This window comes from Oenanthe melanoleuca, chromosome 2 (assembly GCF_029582105.1).
Source record: "Oenanthe melanoleuca isolate GR-GAL-2019-014 chromosome 2, OMel1.0, whole genome shotgun sequence".
NCBI classification, from domain to species: Eukaryota; Metazoa; Chordata; class Aves; order Passeriformes; family Muscicapidae; genus Oenanthe; species Oenanthe melanoleuca.
In genome coordinates, this window is record NC_079335.1 from 101688833 (window position 1) to 101707614 (window position 18782).

Here is an 18782-nt window from a genome sequence, read left to right on the forward strand (position 1 = left end):
ACTGTGGGCAGTACAATGAAAAAAATGTTTTTAAGAGAAATAAAGGAAAAGGGTGAAAAGCACACATCATTTACCACACAGTTCTTCGTATTAGTAGGAGGTTCAAGGAAGCAAGAGATTTTTTTTTTCCTTGGGAAGACTGAAATTTGGACACTTGCCATGTTTAGGACCACACACCTCATCTTTCAACTGCAGCAAATAGTTCATTCTTTCTCATTTAGGTGTAATTTTTGTATCACCAGGGAGGGAGATTTAAAGTCACCAGTTTCTGAGCTATTGAAGCCTTTTCAAAATTCTTTTCAACATGGCTTAGACAGGCAGAAGTGGGTGGATTAGCTCGACAGCCTGCATCCACTACATAGTTCCAAGGTTTCAGTGCAATATGCATCTCATACATATCAAAGCACTTGTTGTGGGTCTTAAGCCCTTTGAGTCACAGGCGTTAGCTGGTGTGAGAACACTGGGGCTTCCACCAGAGGTAAGAACGATTTATAAAGAATAAAAAAAATAAGGAAAAAAACAGAAAAATCCCACAATCCAAGGGTGTATCTGGACAAACTCATTTTGCTCATGTAACATGTAAACAGGATTAATACTGAGATCATTATTATCTGAAGAGACTGCCATGGAAAAGAAGATTTATGTTTATTCATGCACACCAGCAGAGAGGAAAAAAACCCTTAAAGCAGTGATATTGGCCTGAAGATCCAACTAGATTTCCCATCTCTGCTTGAACATTACTGAAATCTTGACCTAATATATCTCTGAAACCGTAAGCTCTGAAATTTGAATTGCCATTATTTTTGTCTAGCAGTCAGTATTTCATGTTATTGAAATAAGTTCCATCTAGGAGTGCTGATTCGAAGTAAGAGAAAAATCCGTGGGTTTCGTGGAACCACATAAAGAATCACAGGTCCCTGCTCCAAGAAAAGTTCTTGGTAACATCTGTTGTTATTTCTTTTTCTTTGTTTCCCCTTGAATTATTCTGAGATAATGTTTAAGCTGTTGTTTTTTTTTTTCCCATAAAGAGAAAGAAAAAGTATATAGTAATTCAATCTTTAAAATGTGGCCAGCAAGGATTTTGAAATTGTAATTGTTCTTAAAAAATTTAGGTAGTGTTTACTGCCACAAATGTAAATAGTGAAGCTGGGAAACTGATCAGGAAAGTTTCTGCAAAATACCCATCATCACAGAAAACAAAGCCAAATAATTTACATTAATGATCCAGCTTCCTTAGTTCTTGACTTCTATACAGTGCAAGTGACTTGCATTATATTTCAGCAATGTATGCTTCCAAACTGTCTTCTAAATGCTTGCTTAAGGAATAAGACTTCTTTAAGAATAAACACCTGGAAAGAGACTTTTACAATGCAATAGAAAATTATTACTGCTGCCCACATAGCTCCATTCTACAGCAGCATTTAATTTGTACCCATGTAAAATATCCCATTTCCACAACACTGATCTTAATAATAAGCGATTAAGTTTTTGACAAAAGGTAATTATCAAAGCAATTTGTTATGTATACAAAAAGGAACTCTTTCAAAGGCCAAATATTTCAACAACTAAATAATACTCTAATTATGTTTAATACACAAATGTTTTAATTAAAAAGGTTACTGGTTTAACCCCAGCTAGCAACTAATTACTACATAGCTGCTCACTCACCCTCCAATCTTCTCTGTGGGATGAGGAGGAGAATCAGAAGGGTAGAATCTGTGGGTTGAGATAAGAACAGTTTACTAACTAAAATTAAGTCAAATACAGTAATAATGACAATAATAATAATTTTAATTAAAAAGGAGATAAAAAAGAGAGAGTGGAATAAAGCCTGAGAAAAACAGTGGTGCACAACAAAAGTGCTCACTGCCCCAACTGATGCTCAGCCCCTCTCCAGAAGTGATCAGCCCCCCTCTGTCCACCTCCTCCCAGTTTATGTGCTGAGAAGATATTTTATGGTATGGAATGTCCTTTTGGTCAGCTGGGGTCAGCTGGGGTCCTGGCTATACTCCCTCTCAGCTTCTTGTGCACCTGCTCTCTAGCAGAGCATGGGAAACTGAAAAGTCTTTGATCTATGGTAAGCACTGCTCAGCAACAACCAGAACAACAGTTTGTTGTCAACATTATTCACATCCTAAATTCAAGTACACAGTACTGTACACCTGCTAAGAAGAAAATTAGCTCTATCCCAGTCAAAACCAGGACAGTACAATATGCTGGACACACTGAGATCCCATCAGAACAAATTCATACTCTGGACCCAATTTACAAATCTCACTTATGCAGTCACATACAGCTTTCAGAAAGCACTCAAAAAATAAGACAAGACCAAGTGATTTAAAAAATTTTACAGGTTTTATAAAAAGAGTATACATTACAAAAATGTATCAAATTAAGCCTTAAAATTAAATCTTACAAAGCACTTAAAATATGTAACATTCTTTAAGATTATCCATTTTTTCAATAGGTACAGGTAGAAGTTTATATCAGAACTTTATCAAACAAAAATCAACCCCTTTCATAGCTATCTGATCAAAAGAATATATACACTGTCAGAAATATGAATGTGGTTAGTGCTTTCTTGTCTATAAAAACAGAAAAGAGGGATACTGTAAATATCTCATCTGAAGACTCAGAAAGTTCTAAACATGCTAAGACTCTTAAATCAGAAAAATTATCAACCTATTTTTCTGAGGATTCCAGCTCAGAAGAATGATGACAAAAGTTTACAAGGAAGAAGAAAAAAAAAGAAAAAAAAAGTGGAAAAATACCCCTGAGATAAGTCAGGACATTAATCTTTTTCTACTTGCTTGTTTCTTTGGCTTTTGTTACTTTTACACTATCACACAGGTTTGAAAGGAAATTGGTCCAGTCATAGGTTTTAACAATTACATTATCATGACACAGGTAATTATTTTGACACAATACAAGTAATAAAAAAAAACCAAAATAAAACAGCATAAATTGCTATTTTTCTTCAGACTCTTCTGATTTCTGATCCCATCCCTCTATTTTTAAAAAGAAAATTTCATTCTAAACTTAGATTGTTAAGAGGATAAAATAGCCATCTGGAATAATTTTTCAGTTTATAGTTTTTTATGTCTTCCTTTTTTCCTTGAGCGTTTTTTATGGACAAGTTCTTCAAAAGCCATAATTTCATCTTCCACTTCATTTTCCAAGTCTTTCTCGTGTACCAAGCCTATATTAAAAACAATAAATTAATGCAGAATGGAAAACCCAACACCTTTTTCTCCTAACAGCATGACAAGCTATGTCATTGCTATTTTTATGTGTCAGCAATACACCTTCATATGTGCATAATCATGTTTAAGAAGTATTTAGTTTAATATGACAATGTATTTAAGAGCTCTGCAACGAAACAGCGACTGCTAAGCCACTTGCTATTCTAGTAATTAATTTTCACACTGAAAATCTGTTTCTATTATTTCCTTTGACTTTTCTAAGAAGTCTGTTTCATCTCTCTCTCAAGATTCAGTTTCAGCAGACACTACATTGCCCTGCTGACTTCCAAGACAGACTATAAGGTTGCTTTTGAGACTGTAAGAGCACTCCCACTCCTATTAACTGTATCTGCTGGGATAAGAAGAGGCAACACAAGGCTTTATCACAACCAATTTTTCTAAAATTGAGCTACTTAGTCCATTTTGTAAGTCAAATCACTTAATTGCTGCCTATTTCTGCAACTGTTGCAATCCTGCCACCAAAACATATGTTTAAATATGAACATATAGGGAGGTAAAATGAAGTCTTAAACTTGCCCTTAGAGAGCTGTGATGCAATAGACAGCATCAACGTATGCTACTTTTTGTATGAAACCAAGAGAAATGGAAGTGAAAATAAAAGAAGCAAACACAAGCATCCTCTATCAGACTGGGATCCACTGAGGACCAGGGAGAAGACTTGCTCCATTCTGGCCAATTGCAACCAGATGCTCTGTTTTGAAGAGTCACTGAGGAAAGCCTGGTTATCTCATGTTTTCTAGAGTGCCCCTGTAGGAATGCCTCTCAAAGGTCAGTGAATATTCACAATGCTGCTGACTGAGAGACTGAAGTGATGCTTAGAGATCACTACTGAACAGAAGTGGGCACAGAAAGCTGTGCAATTTTAAAACATACCTTCTTCTGTTATCCTGTGAGAGTCCATCTGCTTCAGCCACTTACAAGCATCATCAATGGTGTCCACCAATTTGTTGGCATGCATGGTCATTACTTCTTCAGCTGAAATGGAGCACAATTAACATTCTGTGAGAACACTTAGCTGAGAAATGGACAGCAGCTAAAAGTCAAGCACAAAATGAAGGTACACAGAGGGATGACAATGCTGCAAACCCAGAAGCCATGGTCACCTTTGAGTGATGAGTCATGAGTAGTGATCTTATATGGGGGATAATTCACTAATGTGGATGAAGATGATGTATGTACTACTCCCCATTCTAATGAACATTACTAGCACTATCAGAGCAGAAGTTCCACATTTTTGTGCTGCCCTTTTTGAGTTGCATCTGAATTCTGAAAACATTCTACTTTATTTTTGGGTTATAAAGTTTCTGACTTTCATTATCTCTCTGAAATGATACAAATCAAAGTAAAACGTGGACCTAAAATGCTGCAGCCTTTGCTGAACTGCACCATTAAGAACCTGAAAAATGCCTGTTACAAAGAGAGGGAAAGCAATCTCAGAGACAAATAATTTCCCTCTATATATTTTCACTGAGTAGAAGAACAAGGTAACATTCATCAATCAATTGTCATAATTAAATCCACTATTTCCTACTTATAATTACACCTACTACATCCATCTTATTCATCACTGTCATGGTTCACTGAGCAGGAAGCCAAGTAAACAATAAGCTAAACTTCATGGACCTCATCCATATGTAAAACTTTCCACTAGGAGTAAAGATAAAGCTTACACATGAAGAGCACAACCCAACATTTAGTTACAAATTTAACATATTTCACTGATCAGACCTGATGAACATATCAAATACTACAGTGTAGGGGGTTGGGGTTTTTCCCTTTCTTCTCAGTGGAATTTTTCCCCATCGTCATGCTAAGAAACCTGATGGCTAGGCCCTAGCACAGATGGCTAGCGGCAAGGGGAACGAGGGGAAAAAGGGAAGGTGGGGGGGGGGGACCAGAAAGGGGAAAACACGACAAGATTCAGAAGCCAGAAGAGGAGAGCCCCATTTTGCTCGTGGAGTTGGAGGAGGATGACCACTGCTGCTACCCATCACCCCTACGCCCTATCTCAGCACCGGGAGCCACCTTTGCTGCTGTCGAACCCCCGCATTGCTGTCTTCTCGCTTTAGCCTGCCATCTCCAAGCACCCTGCTGAGCACCGCGACCGCCACCATGAGCAAAAAAGTCTCTGCCCCAACCCTCTCCCACCTGGGACACTGCCACCATCACCCCCAGCCCTCCTGCAGCTGCGCGGGACCTGCCCTGCCCCACCACTGGTAACTGCAGTGCAGGGAGAGGGTGCCTGCGGCCAAAAAATGACTGGAACTGATTCACTGTTCTGTTTGTTGTTGATTTCATAGCTGTTGTTGGTTTTGTTTGTCTTGTTAGATATATTAGTAAAGAATTGTTATTCCTATCCCCATATCTTTGCCTGAGAGCCCCCTTAATTCCAAAATTATACTAATTTGGAAGGAGGGCGTTTGCATTCTCCATTTCAAAGAGAGGCTCCTGCCTTTCTTAGCAGATACCTGTGTAATATATGTTATAAAATAATTTGTGTTTGTGTGAAATTTATGTGGAATAAAACATGCTTGTATGAAAAAAATAAAAATCTTTAGAATACACACAGCAGGGTGGCTTAACAGGATTGTGAAACCAGAGCTGGCGACAAAGAAAAGAGATCTAAATTAGCAAGTTAATAGTGTGGCTCCAGTGGAGATGGGCCCTTTCTGAGACAGTACGGGAAATACCCAAGCGATGAACACTTGACAAGTATCACCAATCAAGATAACCAGAGTCGTCAGGAAAATACATCTCAATTCTGGATTCCCATAAACCAACATCAGCGTTCATCAACATTTATCGCTTCCTAGAAATGGTTCCGTCCAGCCCAGCACAAAGACAGAAAAACTACATGAATATGCGAAGCAACGGAAAGAAAAAAGGACCTCTGCCCCAGGCAGAAAAAACTGTATAAAACCAACCCGGCCAAAACAACATTCGTGAACACAGAGGATCCAGAGCGATAGAGTTCGGATCAGCATGTGTTCACCCAGCACCAAACCCGGGATCGGCGCTGCCCTATTTTGACTGTGGCTATCTAAGACCGTATTTTGGTCACGAAATAAAAATCTTTTCTTTTGATTATTCGGCTTGATCTTTTTATTACCTATAGCAATCTGCCTTTCTAACCAGGATATACAGTTTCTTCTACTACTGTCAGGCATCAAAGGCTAAATGACAACTTGACAGGATTGGTGGATTTCTACAACTGAAGCCAGTTAAGGTTTAAGTTGTCATTTTCCCAAAGTAAGTATACTAGATAATTTTGCTTCTAGGCCATTCATTCACTAATTCAATTTTGTTTGCAAAAATCATTATAGAATAATGCTTTAAGCGTATAAGAGGGGAAAGAATTAATATCAAAATATGTATCACAAGCACCATAATTTACTGAACTTTTTAATACCGGTGTTGCCTTTGAGTACCTGACACCACAGATTTGTGGTTAAGTATCCACTTTTGTTCAGCCCTAGCAAAATTACAAGTTCAAAGGTAGAATAATCAGAGATATTAGTCAAAGACTCCAAGCCTCCTATCAGGCTACCCCTGCATATCCAAATTACTATGGCTGGCAGAAGTAAATAGGAAACAGTAGAAACAATAGAAAAATTAGTAAAGATGATCTGTCAGTAAAACTGCAAAGTTTTTTTGCTGTAAAACTGTGAAAAACTGTAAGTTCAGAGAATACAGTATATCTGACCATGTGGTTAAACTTTACTCTCTATAAAAATTCTCTACTATTCACTTTACCTCTACTATGTAATTCATCAGGTTGAAATAGTTTTGAATATATTTTCAATTTTTCCAGCTCTCTCAGTTCTTCTTTTCCCCAGCTACCTGAAATATCTGGAAATATCTTTTCTTGGCCACATAAAGATTTTCAAATGAAGCTTTGCCAGGTCTAGCAGTTTGACCAAAAAATTACCTATTGTTTAAATTGTTTAAAGAAAACAGGAAAGGTCCTACCTTTAGCCCAGGCTTTTTTCTCATAGATTTCCTCTACTGCATCTGAAATTTTTTTAATATTCTCTTTGATTTTCCTCTTGCATAAGTTGGAACCTTCTTTATATGCTAAATGGTCTCGGGTGTAATCCCTTTCTGTAATGGCCTCCACTACTTCCAGTCCATCATGTATTTTTGGATCTATCTTTCTTCTGAAAAACTCGGCATAGTGTCTGTAGGCAGCATGGTTATTTGTGTGTTCTTTTGTGTTTCTGTGCTCCATATAGGCCTCACTAGCCACAGAAATTGCATTTCCTTCTGCATGCAACTTTTCTTCCCCACTATTCTCTGTTGGTGTCAGAGGTTCAGAAGTGTCTGCCTCCAGGCTTTCTGACCGGCTGAAGTAGTTCTCAGAGCTTTGGATGAATCTGACTCCACAGAGGTCACACTGGGTTTGGTCAATATCTGCTCTTTTGAATATCTCTGATAAGAATTCCTCTTCTTTCACTGCAACAGGATGAACTCTGGAGTGGGCCTTCCTTTTCCACTTCACATATAGGTAAATAAAATGGAACACATGGTACAGCTGGCGTTGAGCAGATGCTTTCTGTTCTTGCTTCTGTTGCTTGCTGAGAGCAATGACTTCCAGGAGATCCTTTTGGTCCTCTAAGCAATGAACATCTTCAAATTCCTCTTCCAGCTCATCAGCATACTCTGTTTCATCCAAAGAGGCTATAAACCTGTCAAGGTTTACACGTTCAAACTGGATGCCCCGTATGGGTGGATGCCCCTGAGTGTAGGCAGTGTCCCACTTCCAGCGACAGTCAACCAAGTGCTCTTCATCTCGCTCTGTCAGCAGCTCTTGCAGACTTGCAGCAACTTCTCTTACATGTGTAGCATAACCCACTTGTTCCACCACCCTCAGCAATCTCACAGGTACTTTAGAGGGAGTGTCTTTTCTCATTGATTCCAGCACTGCCTTGATTTCAGGAAAGAGGTGGCATAAGATGGATCTATCTTTAGAACTCTGCACCTCGTCAGCATTCAGTAGCATCACTAAGCACAGCACTACTGTCCGCTCAGCCTCCCCTGAAGTTATGCAGTTGGGATCCCTGAATGCATCCAGGAGGACATTGAACCTTCCATGAACACCACACAAGACTTCTCCTAGATAACAGAGATGAGATCTGAAATAGTATATGGCTACATTTGTGTCCTTTGGTCTATACTCCTGTATAATAGAAAATGTGTCTTTAAGTTCTTTGTAATGGTCCTTGTGTCTGAACAAAAACTCCCAGTAATGAAGGAGAGCAATGTAACTCTTTGGAAGGCAGAGAGTAATGTTCTTGGCAAGACGCATCAGAACAGCACAACACAGAATATACTGGAATTCCAGCAACATCACAGTATTTCCTATACTTGGAATCAGGTACCTTGTGCTTTTCTTGATCAGGACATTCATGAAACGAAAAAAAAATCTTTTACAGTTTTCCGGGTTCTTATGAACATAGAACTGCTCAAGTGAATTTTCAAGAAGTCGAATGAAGCATAAGTGTGTTCTTCCTGCATTTTCAGCATTTTTGTCAGGTAGCAACATACCATGTCTGCCCTCTATTCCTTTGGTCTTTTCTCCCTGGCCTTTATTCTTTGGGGAACTTTTTGCCTTTGCCAAAGCAAGCATTAGCTCTTTGTTATAACTATCCTCTTCTTTAAAAAGAAGTTTCTCAAATTCTTCAGGATATCCTGAAGATAAGATCAGGATCTTCATGGCACTTAGCCACAAGTCAGTTGATTCTCTTCTGGCAGCAATGTTTTCATTATTAAACTTAAATGTGATGTATTTCCTTAACATTGCTCTACAAGGTTTGGAAATAACACTACTGAATTGCAATATTTCTTTGCATGCCTTTGGGTTCTCAGACAGTATTCTCAAATGAAAATGATTAGGAAAAAACATTCCTAGGAGGGCTTCACATGATGCATATTTGTCAGAAGTCAAAATGTCCTCAAAGTTTTTGCACTGATTCAGTAGCTCTTTAGGGAAAGTGCATGTGGCTTCCAACAACAGTCCATTTATTGCCACCAGATGCATTTTACACTGAAATATTGTCTTTGCTTCATGACGCAGCAAGGACCTGTGGTAACCCTCACAGGTTTCATCTTCACAGTTCAATCCGGCAATGAACTTCATACAAATATGAGGGTACTTCTTGCTCAGTAACTCACGGGCGATAAAGCACAACCTGCTTAACAAGTGCTGCTTCAAAGCTGATTTTACTTTCTCTGTGCTTACTGAGAAGTCATCTTTTGCCTTCTTCTCCTTTAGACTTGGCTTGTCTAACAAAAACTTGATAATGGGTTCAGCTTCATTTTGAGACACCTGGCAACTGTCACCTGTTGGGACAATCCCAAAATAGGCAAAGCTTAACTTCACCATATCTTTCTCTGCATTGGTGGCTGCTTTTTTTAGACCTCTGACAAGACTCAGAAGAGCCATTAAGCCACGTGTTGCCATGAAGAGGATGCTCTGGCTAGGACTGCTGCAGCGACATAATGCAAAGAGAGCTTCAACTGCACCAGCGGAATGATTCAGAGATAGGAACTGATAGTATGCATTGCTCAGCTTCATGAAGTCTCCTTTCAGAGCTCCCTGCAAAAGCACAGCCTCAGCAATGCCAGACTTCTGCCCAGTTTGTTCACAAAGTTCAAGGGCTTCTATTAGGATGCTCTCCACGTTCCCCAGATGTAATTCGGAATCACGACTCAGCCTGGCACGTGCTTCAGCAAGCAAACATGATGCACGAAACTCTTTTACAGCTGTGAGGTTGGCTGCTTCCAGAGCAAACCCATGTTGTTTCATTAACTTTGCAGCCTCCTCCTGTCGATCCTTCCTTTTCAGTAAGTCTGCTGTTTGGTGCAAACATCCACGAGACTTCAGAAACTCAAGCTGATCCTCTATATCAAGTTTTGAGAGGACTTGCATCATTTCCTCAGTCCTATTCATACTCAGGTACTTTGCAGCTGCTTCCAAATACAACTGATTTGCTGTACAGGAGAGTTTGGAAGCCATTTGTCCCTTTGCATTCAATGTATCTTCATATCTGAAATAATACAGACATCAATTTATGCCACAGATGCCAAATCTAGACAAAAAAAGCACTGCAATAACAACAACAAAAAAAAGCATTAAACAAATAGTTTCCACTTGAAGCCCTTCCTTCCAAAAGGCCAACTGTTTCATGTGATATGCCTGCCAGGCAAAAGAGGATCACATCATCTTAAAAGATCTACAGAAAGAAATTAATTACAACATGAGGCTGTCCGAATCAAAATTATTAAAACTTCTGGTACAAACAAGATCACAAGGTTTACAGCATTAGTGAAACATTCTCCACACTGTCAAATCAATGTACAAATAATTTTAACACATTTTATCAGCATTAATCTTCTATTCATAAAAAAATATGAATTTCAGTGAATTATCCTCAGGTCAGTATATACAATACTGTGTAAAATTTACATAAACTTGTCAGTTTATAGAGAATTCTTTTGAGCCTGCTCTATGCATATGCATATACTTCATAACTTATTGAGCGTCTGAGCAAAATGCTTGGTTGCATCTTTCATAACATGCACTTCAGAATATTCAGTAATTAATTATTAATGGCTGATCTAAAACCATTCCCCTAAGCCAGTTTTGTGAAATATTCTCTCCTGCATGCTGAGAATGAGTAACTTTTTCTATTGGATGAGTAAATTTTCATTAGCTTGTCATTATCATCTTTCTCATGATAAATGTGGCAGTGAAGATTTTTCGTGTCTTATGTTGATAAATTTCCAGGAATGTTTTGGGGGGTATGTTTTAAAAACTTGTTTGTTGGTAAAGTCACTTTAATTCTTGAACTTTTTGATCAAACATTCTCTACATATAAAAGAAGCTTTAGTCATTTAAAAATGCAGTTACCATTACTAAAGGTACATCACAAAGGATTTATGTAAAACAAAGGCAGTAGACAAAAACCCTTCTGAAAAATTTTCAGTGAACTAGCCGCATTATATGGAATTTGGAAATGCAAAAGAGAATTATATTTCAATACCATCTTCCAAGACATACCTTTCAACCACCTTTGCTGCTTCTTCGTAGAGTTCTTCTTGACAATACATTTTAATGGCCAGATCAAACTCCTCAATTAGTTCGTAACATTCAGATGCTTCTTTGTAGCACTGGCTTTTCTGATAGCATACTGCAGCATCTTTCATCTGCAATGCAGAAGTCAATAATGAAACTGAAGAGCTGTAAACAGTCAAAATTACATGAATGGAATAAATATTGTAATTCCATAATGTGTCTCATAAAGAAGTACACTTTAATAAAATGTAATTAAAGTATCTGAATAAAATCAAATATGTATTAATCATCACTAAAACTGAAGAAATTGTTTAAAAAACTTCAAAATATTTGTGCCTGAAAAACTGGAGTATAAAATGAAAGGTATATACAGGATTTTCATTTTATTCACTCAGCTCTGCCAGCTGCTGGAAAACATTCTACATGCTCCTGCTGATTTACAGATTTCTTAGAAGGAACAGTACGAGATTAAAACAGATATGGATGCAGAATGAGAACCATAACGTTGTATCTGTAACTTCAAATATTTGGGAACAATCACATTACAATTCTTTTACTGGAAATACACTGAAAATAAAAATATTGCATATTGTTAGCACACTACTTTGACCCTTCCAAGTTTTAAGGTTCCATTCAGATGGCTGTTATCAATGAAGTTTCAGTATCATCAGAGTACCGAATGAAGCAGCAGCTTGAGTTTCATTACATCAGTCATTCACTAATTTTTGACTGCAAATGACTGATAATGACATTTGAGGAAAGCCAAAGAAATAAAGCCAGCCTGCATAATTGCATCATTCTCCACTTCATTCCTCTTCTGTCTATTCTTTGACAAATTATTTGTTTTGCTGAAATAAGCTTAAAGAGCTTATTTAGTTTAGACACAAAAAGATATTACTAATTTCTGAGTAATATGAGAGAGAAAAAAGCTGTAGGAAAAGTGATAAGGTGAGGATTTAATACCTTTCCTAATTTTTTACACAATTCTGCAGCAAGACGGAACTCTTTTGATTGAATCAGACATTTTAGTGATAGTTTTGGTTCTCCACATTCCAAGTAAGTTTTAGCCAATGTCATATATTCCATCTGTTTTTCCCTGCAGAAAGTAAGACAAAATTACCACTAACATCCAAATTAAGTTTAGGATCATGTGAGCTGTCACTGAATCCAACCAACACTGACAATCACACCTTATTCTCTATACATTAGCTAATGAGTTATGATTTTACGATTAATTATATTTTGGGCTGACACTGCTCTGTCCAGAAGTCTGTTCCAAAATATTATATCTCTGGCAGTCAAAAGACTCTTTTGAGAGTTTTTAAACTAATGTATAGTACCGTGATTTGTACTGCTTCTCTTTTCTTAGCTTGTTCTCTCCTTTCTGCTGCTTAGCGCCAGTGTCATTAGAGACCCAAGCAAATGTGTTCTTAGCCTTTGCTTTGTATGACTAAAGAATCTCAGCCTTCCTGGTATCACTGCAGCCTTATCTACATTGAATTCACAATTCTCAAGCCTGGAGGATCAGAACTGTACAAAACATATTACACAGAACACACAAAAATCTTACTTATGCTATTTACACCAGCATCAATACCTCGATTAAAAAAAAATTCAACTTTGGCAGCTTCGTTATTACATATGTTCTCCCAGCTTAATATATCCTAATACACCAAATTCTTTCTCCTGTAATTTTGTGCAGTTGACAAGCACAGTGAACTGAAAAAAAGTTTTATCAGTCCCATCAACAATTTCTCTATAATAATGAAGTTTTATGAGCAACCTTATACTTCTAACCAGGGCCACTAATGTAAAGCAGGTAATTAAAAATATTAAATATAAAGAAAAAATAAAAATAAATAATATAAATAAATAATATAAATATAAATATAAAAAATATTAAATCTCTACCAACTTCAGTAATTGAATTTCTTCAGATCTTCCCTCATCTCCCTTGTGTGCCTGCTCCCTCTGATCATTCCTTTCTTATTCTGCTATCACTGCTAGCTTCTGGTCTCCCCAGCATGAATAGGAAGTGATTCACTTAATTCTATATCTTTCTCCACTGAGTTTTTTCCTGTCTTATTTGACATGAGTCTCAAAGAGTTTCCAAGCCTCTTCAGGAAACTGCAAACTCTCTCCCCTGTCAAACACTTGAGCTATTTTATTCAGCTGAAATCATGAATTAAATGATTCATCTCAAAATCTGTTCCTTTAAAACTGTCCTTTGGTTCAGATCTGGTTCGGCTTGTTTAGTTTAAATTGACTGTAACACTAATTTTACCCCAAAGCTCACTTTTTGCTAGCAGCTTGTCTTCCCAAATGCACACCACCATTCCTTATCTTTGTTGAGTGGGATTAACTGAAGTTGAGTACTGCTGATGGCATACGTTCTCCTATCTATATACAAGGATGTAAAGCCTCTTGACATAATGCAAATCCTGATGCTTTTGTCTCACACAACCAGTAAGCCCTTTCATTCGGACAGCCCTTCCACTACTCCCCAGAGGGAGTAGTGCCCTGGATTCTATAGTGCTAGACCTCCCAATTTCTTAAATCTCTTTTGCCAACCACAAACACATAAAGACACCTCTTCTGCACTGCTCTCACATGTCTCCAGTCAGATCCCACAGCCATGGTGTGAATCTCATCCTCCATACCCCTGAGCAGTCTGGCACCGCAGAGTGACACTTGCTCAGCTGCACTGACACCTACCTTGGGCTGCTTTTCTTTGCGTGCACTTTGAGAACAGCATCGTGTGTCAGGGCCAGTTTTGACTTCTCAGCTGCTCCTCCCTTTTGGTAACATTTGGCAGCCACCTGGGGTGAAATCACACACAGCATTCATAGATGTACATCCAGCCCATGGCTTAGTCACATAAAAGCAATACTTAATTTTACAGTCACTGGAATGGAAAGCAGAAAGACTGGCAGGGTGCCTGAAAAAAGGAAAAGGTAAAACATTGTGGTATATTTTTAGAACAAAAAGAAAAGCTTGAAAGTCAGTCCATGTGTAACTACCAAAATTAGAATATTAATTACAATATTGTACATGGACATAGTGAAAGCAGAATTCCTGGTAAGCTGATAGAACAAAGAACATATGCAATTTGAATGACAGCCTAAACCATTAACTGGTAAGTGACCAGGCATCTACAACATATTACTAAAAACGAGGAAGACTGATGTCTGCAAAGTCAAATTGAAAAGCAAGGATCATTTACTCAATGCTTTATCATACCAGCCTCTTTCTGTGAAAACTAAACAGAAACACGAAACACCAGGAGCTACCATGCTCCTAGCAAGGTTTGCTTCATTATCACCCTGCTTGTTCTGGAAGACCATGATTTCTTTATTCTATCCATTAATTTAGTGTTGCTTCTGTTTGGAAATTGCACACTGCAAGCCACTCTTAGAACTGCCTAAGTCGCCAGATAATGTCATCTTAAGGTAGCAAAGATTAGCAAAGATTAAGGTTATAAAGAAAACAGATTTACAGATAATATAGCTAATACATTCCAGATTTCAAGATGATTTTTTTAGTTATGTGGGTTTTTTATCTAAACTCTTTTCTATCCATTTAGAAAACTGCATTTTATTTTCAAGGAGAGATAAAGACTATCTGTATAGTGGCAGCTGATAATTTTGGTTTTTAGCCTTGTTATAAATATTTACTTTCCCTTCAAAGAATTGTATATTATTATCTGCAAAACACAGAAGCTTTCCCTCATGATCAAAAAAGTATCTAAAGTTTTATTTCATAGAGTCACAGAACATCACAAATTGAAAGGGACTTACAAGGATAATAGAGGCCAACTTACTGTTCCCTGCAGGACAACCTAAAACAAACCCACACAACTAAGAATGTCATCCAGATTCTTCTTGAACTCTGAACTCATGGCTTAATGCCATGACCACTTTCCTGACATGCCTGTGGCAGACCACTTTCTCAGTGAAGAGCCCTTTTCTATGTCCAGTCTGATCTTCTTCTGATCCAACTTCGTTCCTTTTTCTCATGTCCTATCACTGGTAACCAGAGGGAGATCAGGACCTCCCCTTGAGGAAGTTGTAGACTGTAATGAGGTTATCCCTCAGCCATCTTTTCTCCAAGCTGAACAAGACAAGACACTTCAGCTGCTCTTCTTAAAACATGCCCTCTAAAGCTGCCCATAGCAATGGTTCTTTAGGTCTCTTCAAAACCAAACCATTCTTTTCCAAACTTTTCATCATCTTGGTCACTTCCTCTGGACACACTATAATAGTCTGATGCCCTTCTTATATTGTAATGCCCAAAACTGCATGAAGTGCTCCAGGTGCACGAGCACAGGGCAGAGCAAAACAATCATCTCCTTTGACTGGCTCACAATGCTGTATTTGATGCACCCAGGACACCATTTGCCTTTTTGATTGTGCTGGCTCATATTCAACTTGTCACCAATCCGAACTCCCAGAACTCTTTCCATGGGGCTGCTCTCCAGACTCTCATTCCCTAATCTGAATGTATAACTAGGAGTACTCCATCCTAGGTGCAGAATCTGGCACTTGCCCTTCTTAAATTTCACATGGTTGGTGATAGCCCACTAGGCTGTCAAGGTGTCTCGGCAGGGCCTCTCTACCCTCGATGGAATCAATAGCTCCTCTCAATTTAGTGTCCTCCTAGTTTACTACTATTGGCAAATATATTTAATGTACATTCCAGTCCTGTGCCCAAATTACTTATAAAAACCTTAAAGGGCACTTGCCATTAAATTGAGCACTGGGGAATCCAACCAGTGATGGGCCACCAGCTTGATATAACCGCATTTACTATAAATCTTTGAGCCTGACTTGTCAACCAGTTTCTCACCTAATGTATTATGGACTTGTTTAGGTGTGTGCTGAACCTTCCAACCAGAATAAAGAGAGACTGTGAGAGAAACTATTAAAATCTTTGCTAAAACCAAAATATACCATATGTACTGGCTTCTCAGTCAACTAGATGAGTGGCCTTGTCATAAAAGGAAATTAAGTTGGTTAAGCAGGACTTTCCAATAGTGAACCCATGCTGACTATGACTAATGACTGCATTGTCACTCAAACGTTATTTTCAGTAACTCAGAATATAGGTAACTCAGAATAGGCACCAAATTGAGACTGAAAGGCCTGTAATTATCAGGGTCTTCCTTTTTACCCTTCTTGAAAACTGGGACATTTGTCAGCTTCCAATTGATTTGGATCTCTCCAGACTTCCAAGACTTTTGAAAAATAATGGAAAGGGACCCCACAATAAAATGGGCAAGCTCATTCAGTACCTGGAATGAATCCCATCAAGCCCAATAGATTTATGTGCATCCAGATGCAGCAGCAAGTCTCAAACTAGTGCAGAATCAGCTGGGAGTTTATCATTCCCCAATTCACAGTCTTCCAGCACATCATCAGTGTTAAAGACAGAGGTGAAGAAGGCATTAAACGTCTTTGCTTTATCTATGTCCTTATTTGTGAGCTAAATGACCTCATCAAGGAATGGATCAATGTTATGTTCAATCTTTCTTTTGCTGTTAATGTGTTTTAAAATGACCTTTTTGTTGTCCTTCATAGTGCTGGATAGCTTGAACTCTACTTGAGCTTTGGCACCATGAATTTTCTCCCTACAGTGACTAATAGCATCTCTGCTGTCCTCCCCCAGTGTCACCTCCCCTTGTTTCAATGTCCACACACTTTCCTTTTTCCCCTAAGTTCAAGAAGAAGATGCCTGTTCACCCAAGCCAGACTCTGCTCCACTTGCTTGACTTCTGACCCTTTGGAGTTTCCCACTTTTACAGTCTTCAGAGATAGCCCTTAAAAAGTGTCTTTCTGTGGAGGGAGCAGAAACCTTAACTAGGCATCCTTGGAGGGAAATTCCTTAGATAAGAATTGCTTAGTTAGAGTGAGCTAATCAAAGAAATATCCCCCTGCTACTAAGTCCCCTGCTTATCTCCCTGTAGATTTCAGTGGTTATAATTTCCTAAAAAACCCTAGCTATTGGTTCCTTTTCCAAGCTACTCAGAACCTATAAAACCTCTGTTTAAACCCAGCCCCTTTGGACTAAGCTGTACCTGGACCCTTCACAGGACACTAAACACCTGTGGAATCCCAAACGGCTCATCTCGATCTCTTCTCTCTGCAGCATCTAGGCTGGGTCTGCCCGAGATGCCAGGACGACCCTATCCAGGCACATTGTGGCAGCCAGGGGTCTGGACACCAGACCCCGACAGCCTCACCTATCAGTAATCAGCTCCTTCCACAGCCCAAGTCTGCTCTCCCCATATCCAGGATCAAAGGTTTGCAGGTCTTTTTCTTCTACAGCCAAAAACTTGAAATTCAGTTACTTTGTCATCACTGTGAACAACGCACGAATCCCCGTTTTATTCATAAACGCCTCTCTGTTTATAAACAACAAATTTATGAGGTCACTTTTCCTTAGTCAGATCCCGTAGTAACTGCACCCAGAAGTTTTCTTCAACATGTTCCAGAAATTGCCTGGACTTTTTTGTGTCCACTGCATGATTTTCTCTGTTAATGTCTGGGAAGTTAAAATCACCCATAAGGACAAGAGCATTTGATCTAGAGATATCCCTTATGTCCCTGTAGAGTATTTCACTGATGTTGTTGTCCTGGATGAGTTTTGCTTCGATCCCATTAACTGTCACCCCATATCTGGACTGTATTAACTAGGAAGCTAGGAAACAAAAGACTGTAAAATCTCCATGTTCTTTAAACAGAAAGGGAATGAAACCATGGTTTTCCTACTCAAATTAATATAATTCCAAGAAATGCTTTCATTTTTCTACAGTATGTGCAATGATATTGTCAAGAATATGGTTTAGATTCACATATATAAGTCAATTCTGATGGATGCTAATAATTGTTTTTTCACTGCTACAAACCACAAACTAAGACAGACTGCTACAGAGCAACTGAATGTTTACAGATGATTTATAGATACAGAGAAAAGAAAAGGTTTTAGAACAAGCAAGAATCCTTACATATTTCAGATAAACATATGTTCCTACCTCCCAGAACTGGTGTTTGGCATAATAGTCTCCCTGTGCAATCCATTCTTCTGGAGTTGAGGTTTTAGCAAACATGCTGTCATCTAAGTCTATAAGGGCAGGTGTGACCATTTTACGTTAGAATGGATAATCCACAGAAACCACTTATCATGTACCAAAACTAAGCATTATCTCACAATGTTCCAAGCTCTATGTTTGTGCGTACACCAGTAATGGTAACTATGAATCAAGTGTGGTAATACGGTTGTGTGAAGCTACCAGTGAGAATACAAAAAACCCATAGATTTTGGCTGGAGATTGGGCTGGTAACACAGCAGAAAATCTACTAAAAATTGACCATTTTAAGCCATAAATATCTGCAGCCATCAGTGTCCATTTAGCTCTCTCCACAGTAACTGGCAGAGCAGTAGTGATC

The 18782-nt window shown here is 38.4% G+C and overlaps 2 protein-coding genes across 4 annotated transcripts in view; both read right to left on the reverse strand.

The window, feature by feature from the left end:
* DCLK3 (doublecortin like kinase 3) overlaps window positions 1-2137 on the reverse strand; it is a 63907-nt gene extending 61770 nt beyond the window's left edge. Inside the window, exon 1 of the mRNA XM_056483168.1 lies at window positions 1669-2137. The gene's annotated coding sequence lies outside the window, so the exon portion shown is untranslated. The remainder of the gene's footprint in view (window positions 1-1668) is intronic.
* A 196-nt stretch (window positions 2138-2333) lies between these two features.
* The window catches only part of TRANK1 (tetratricopeptide repeat and ankyrin repeat containing 1), a 69020-nt gene continuing 52571 nt past the window's right edge, over window positions 2334-18782 (reverse strand). For all 3 annotated transcript variants that reach the window (XM_056483166.1, XM_056483167.1, XM_056483164.1), the window contains 7 exons: window positions 18368-18456; window positions 14053-14156; window positions 12301-12433; window positions 11323-11468; window positions 7233-10309; window positions 4137-4238; window positions 2334-3199 (listed from right to left, as the gene is read on the reverse strand). In XM_056483166.1, the coding sequence (XP_056339141.1) occupies window positions 3087-3199; window positions 4137-4238; window positions 7233-10309; window positions 11323-11468; window positions 12301-12433; window positions 14053-14156; window positions 18368-18456 (3764 nt within the window). In that variant the 3' untranslated portion in view covers window positions 2334-3086. The remainder of the gene's footprint in view (window positions 3200-4136; window positions 4239-7232; window positions 10310-11322; window positions 11469-12300; window positions 12434-14052; window positions 14157-18367; window positions 18457-18782) is intronic.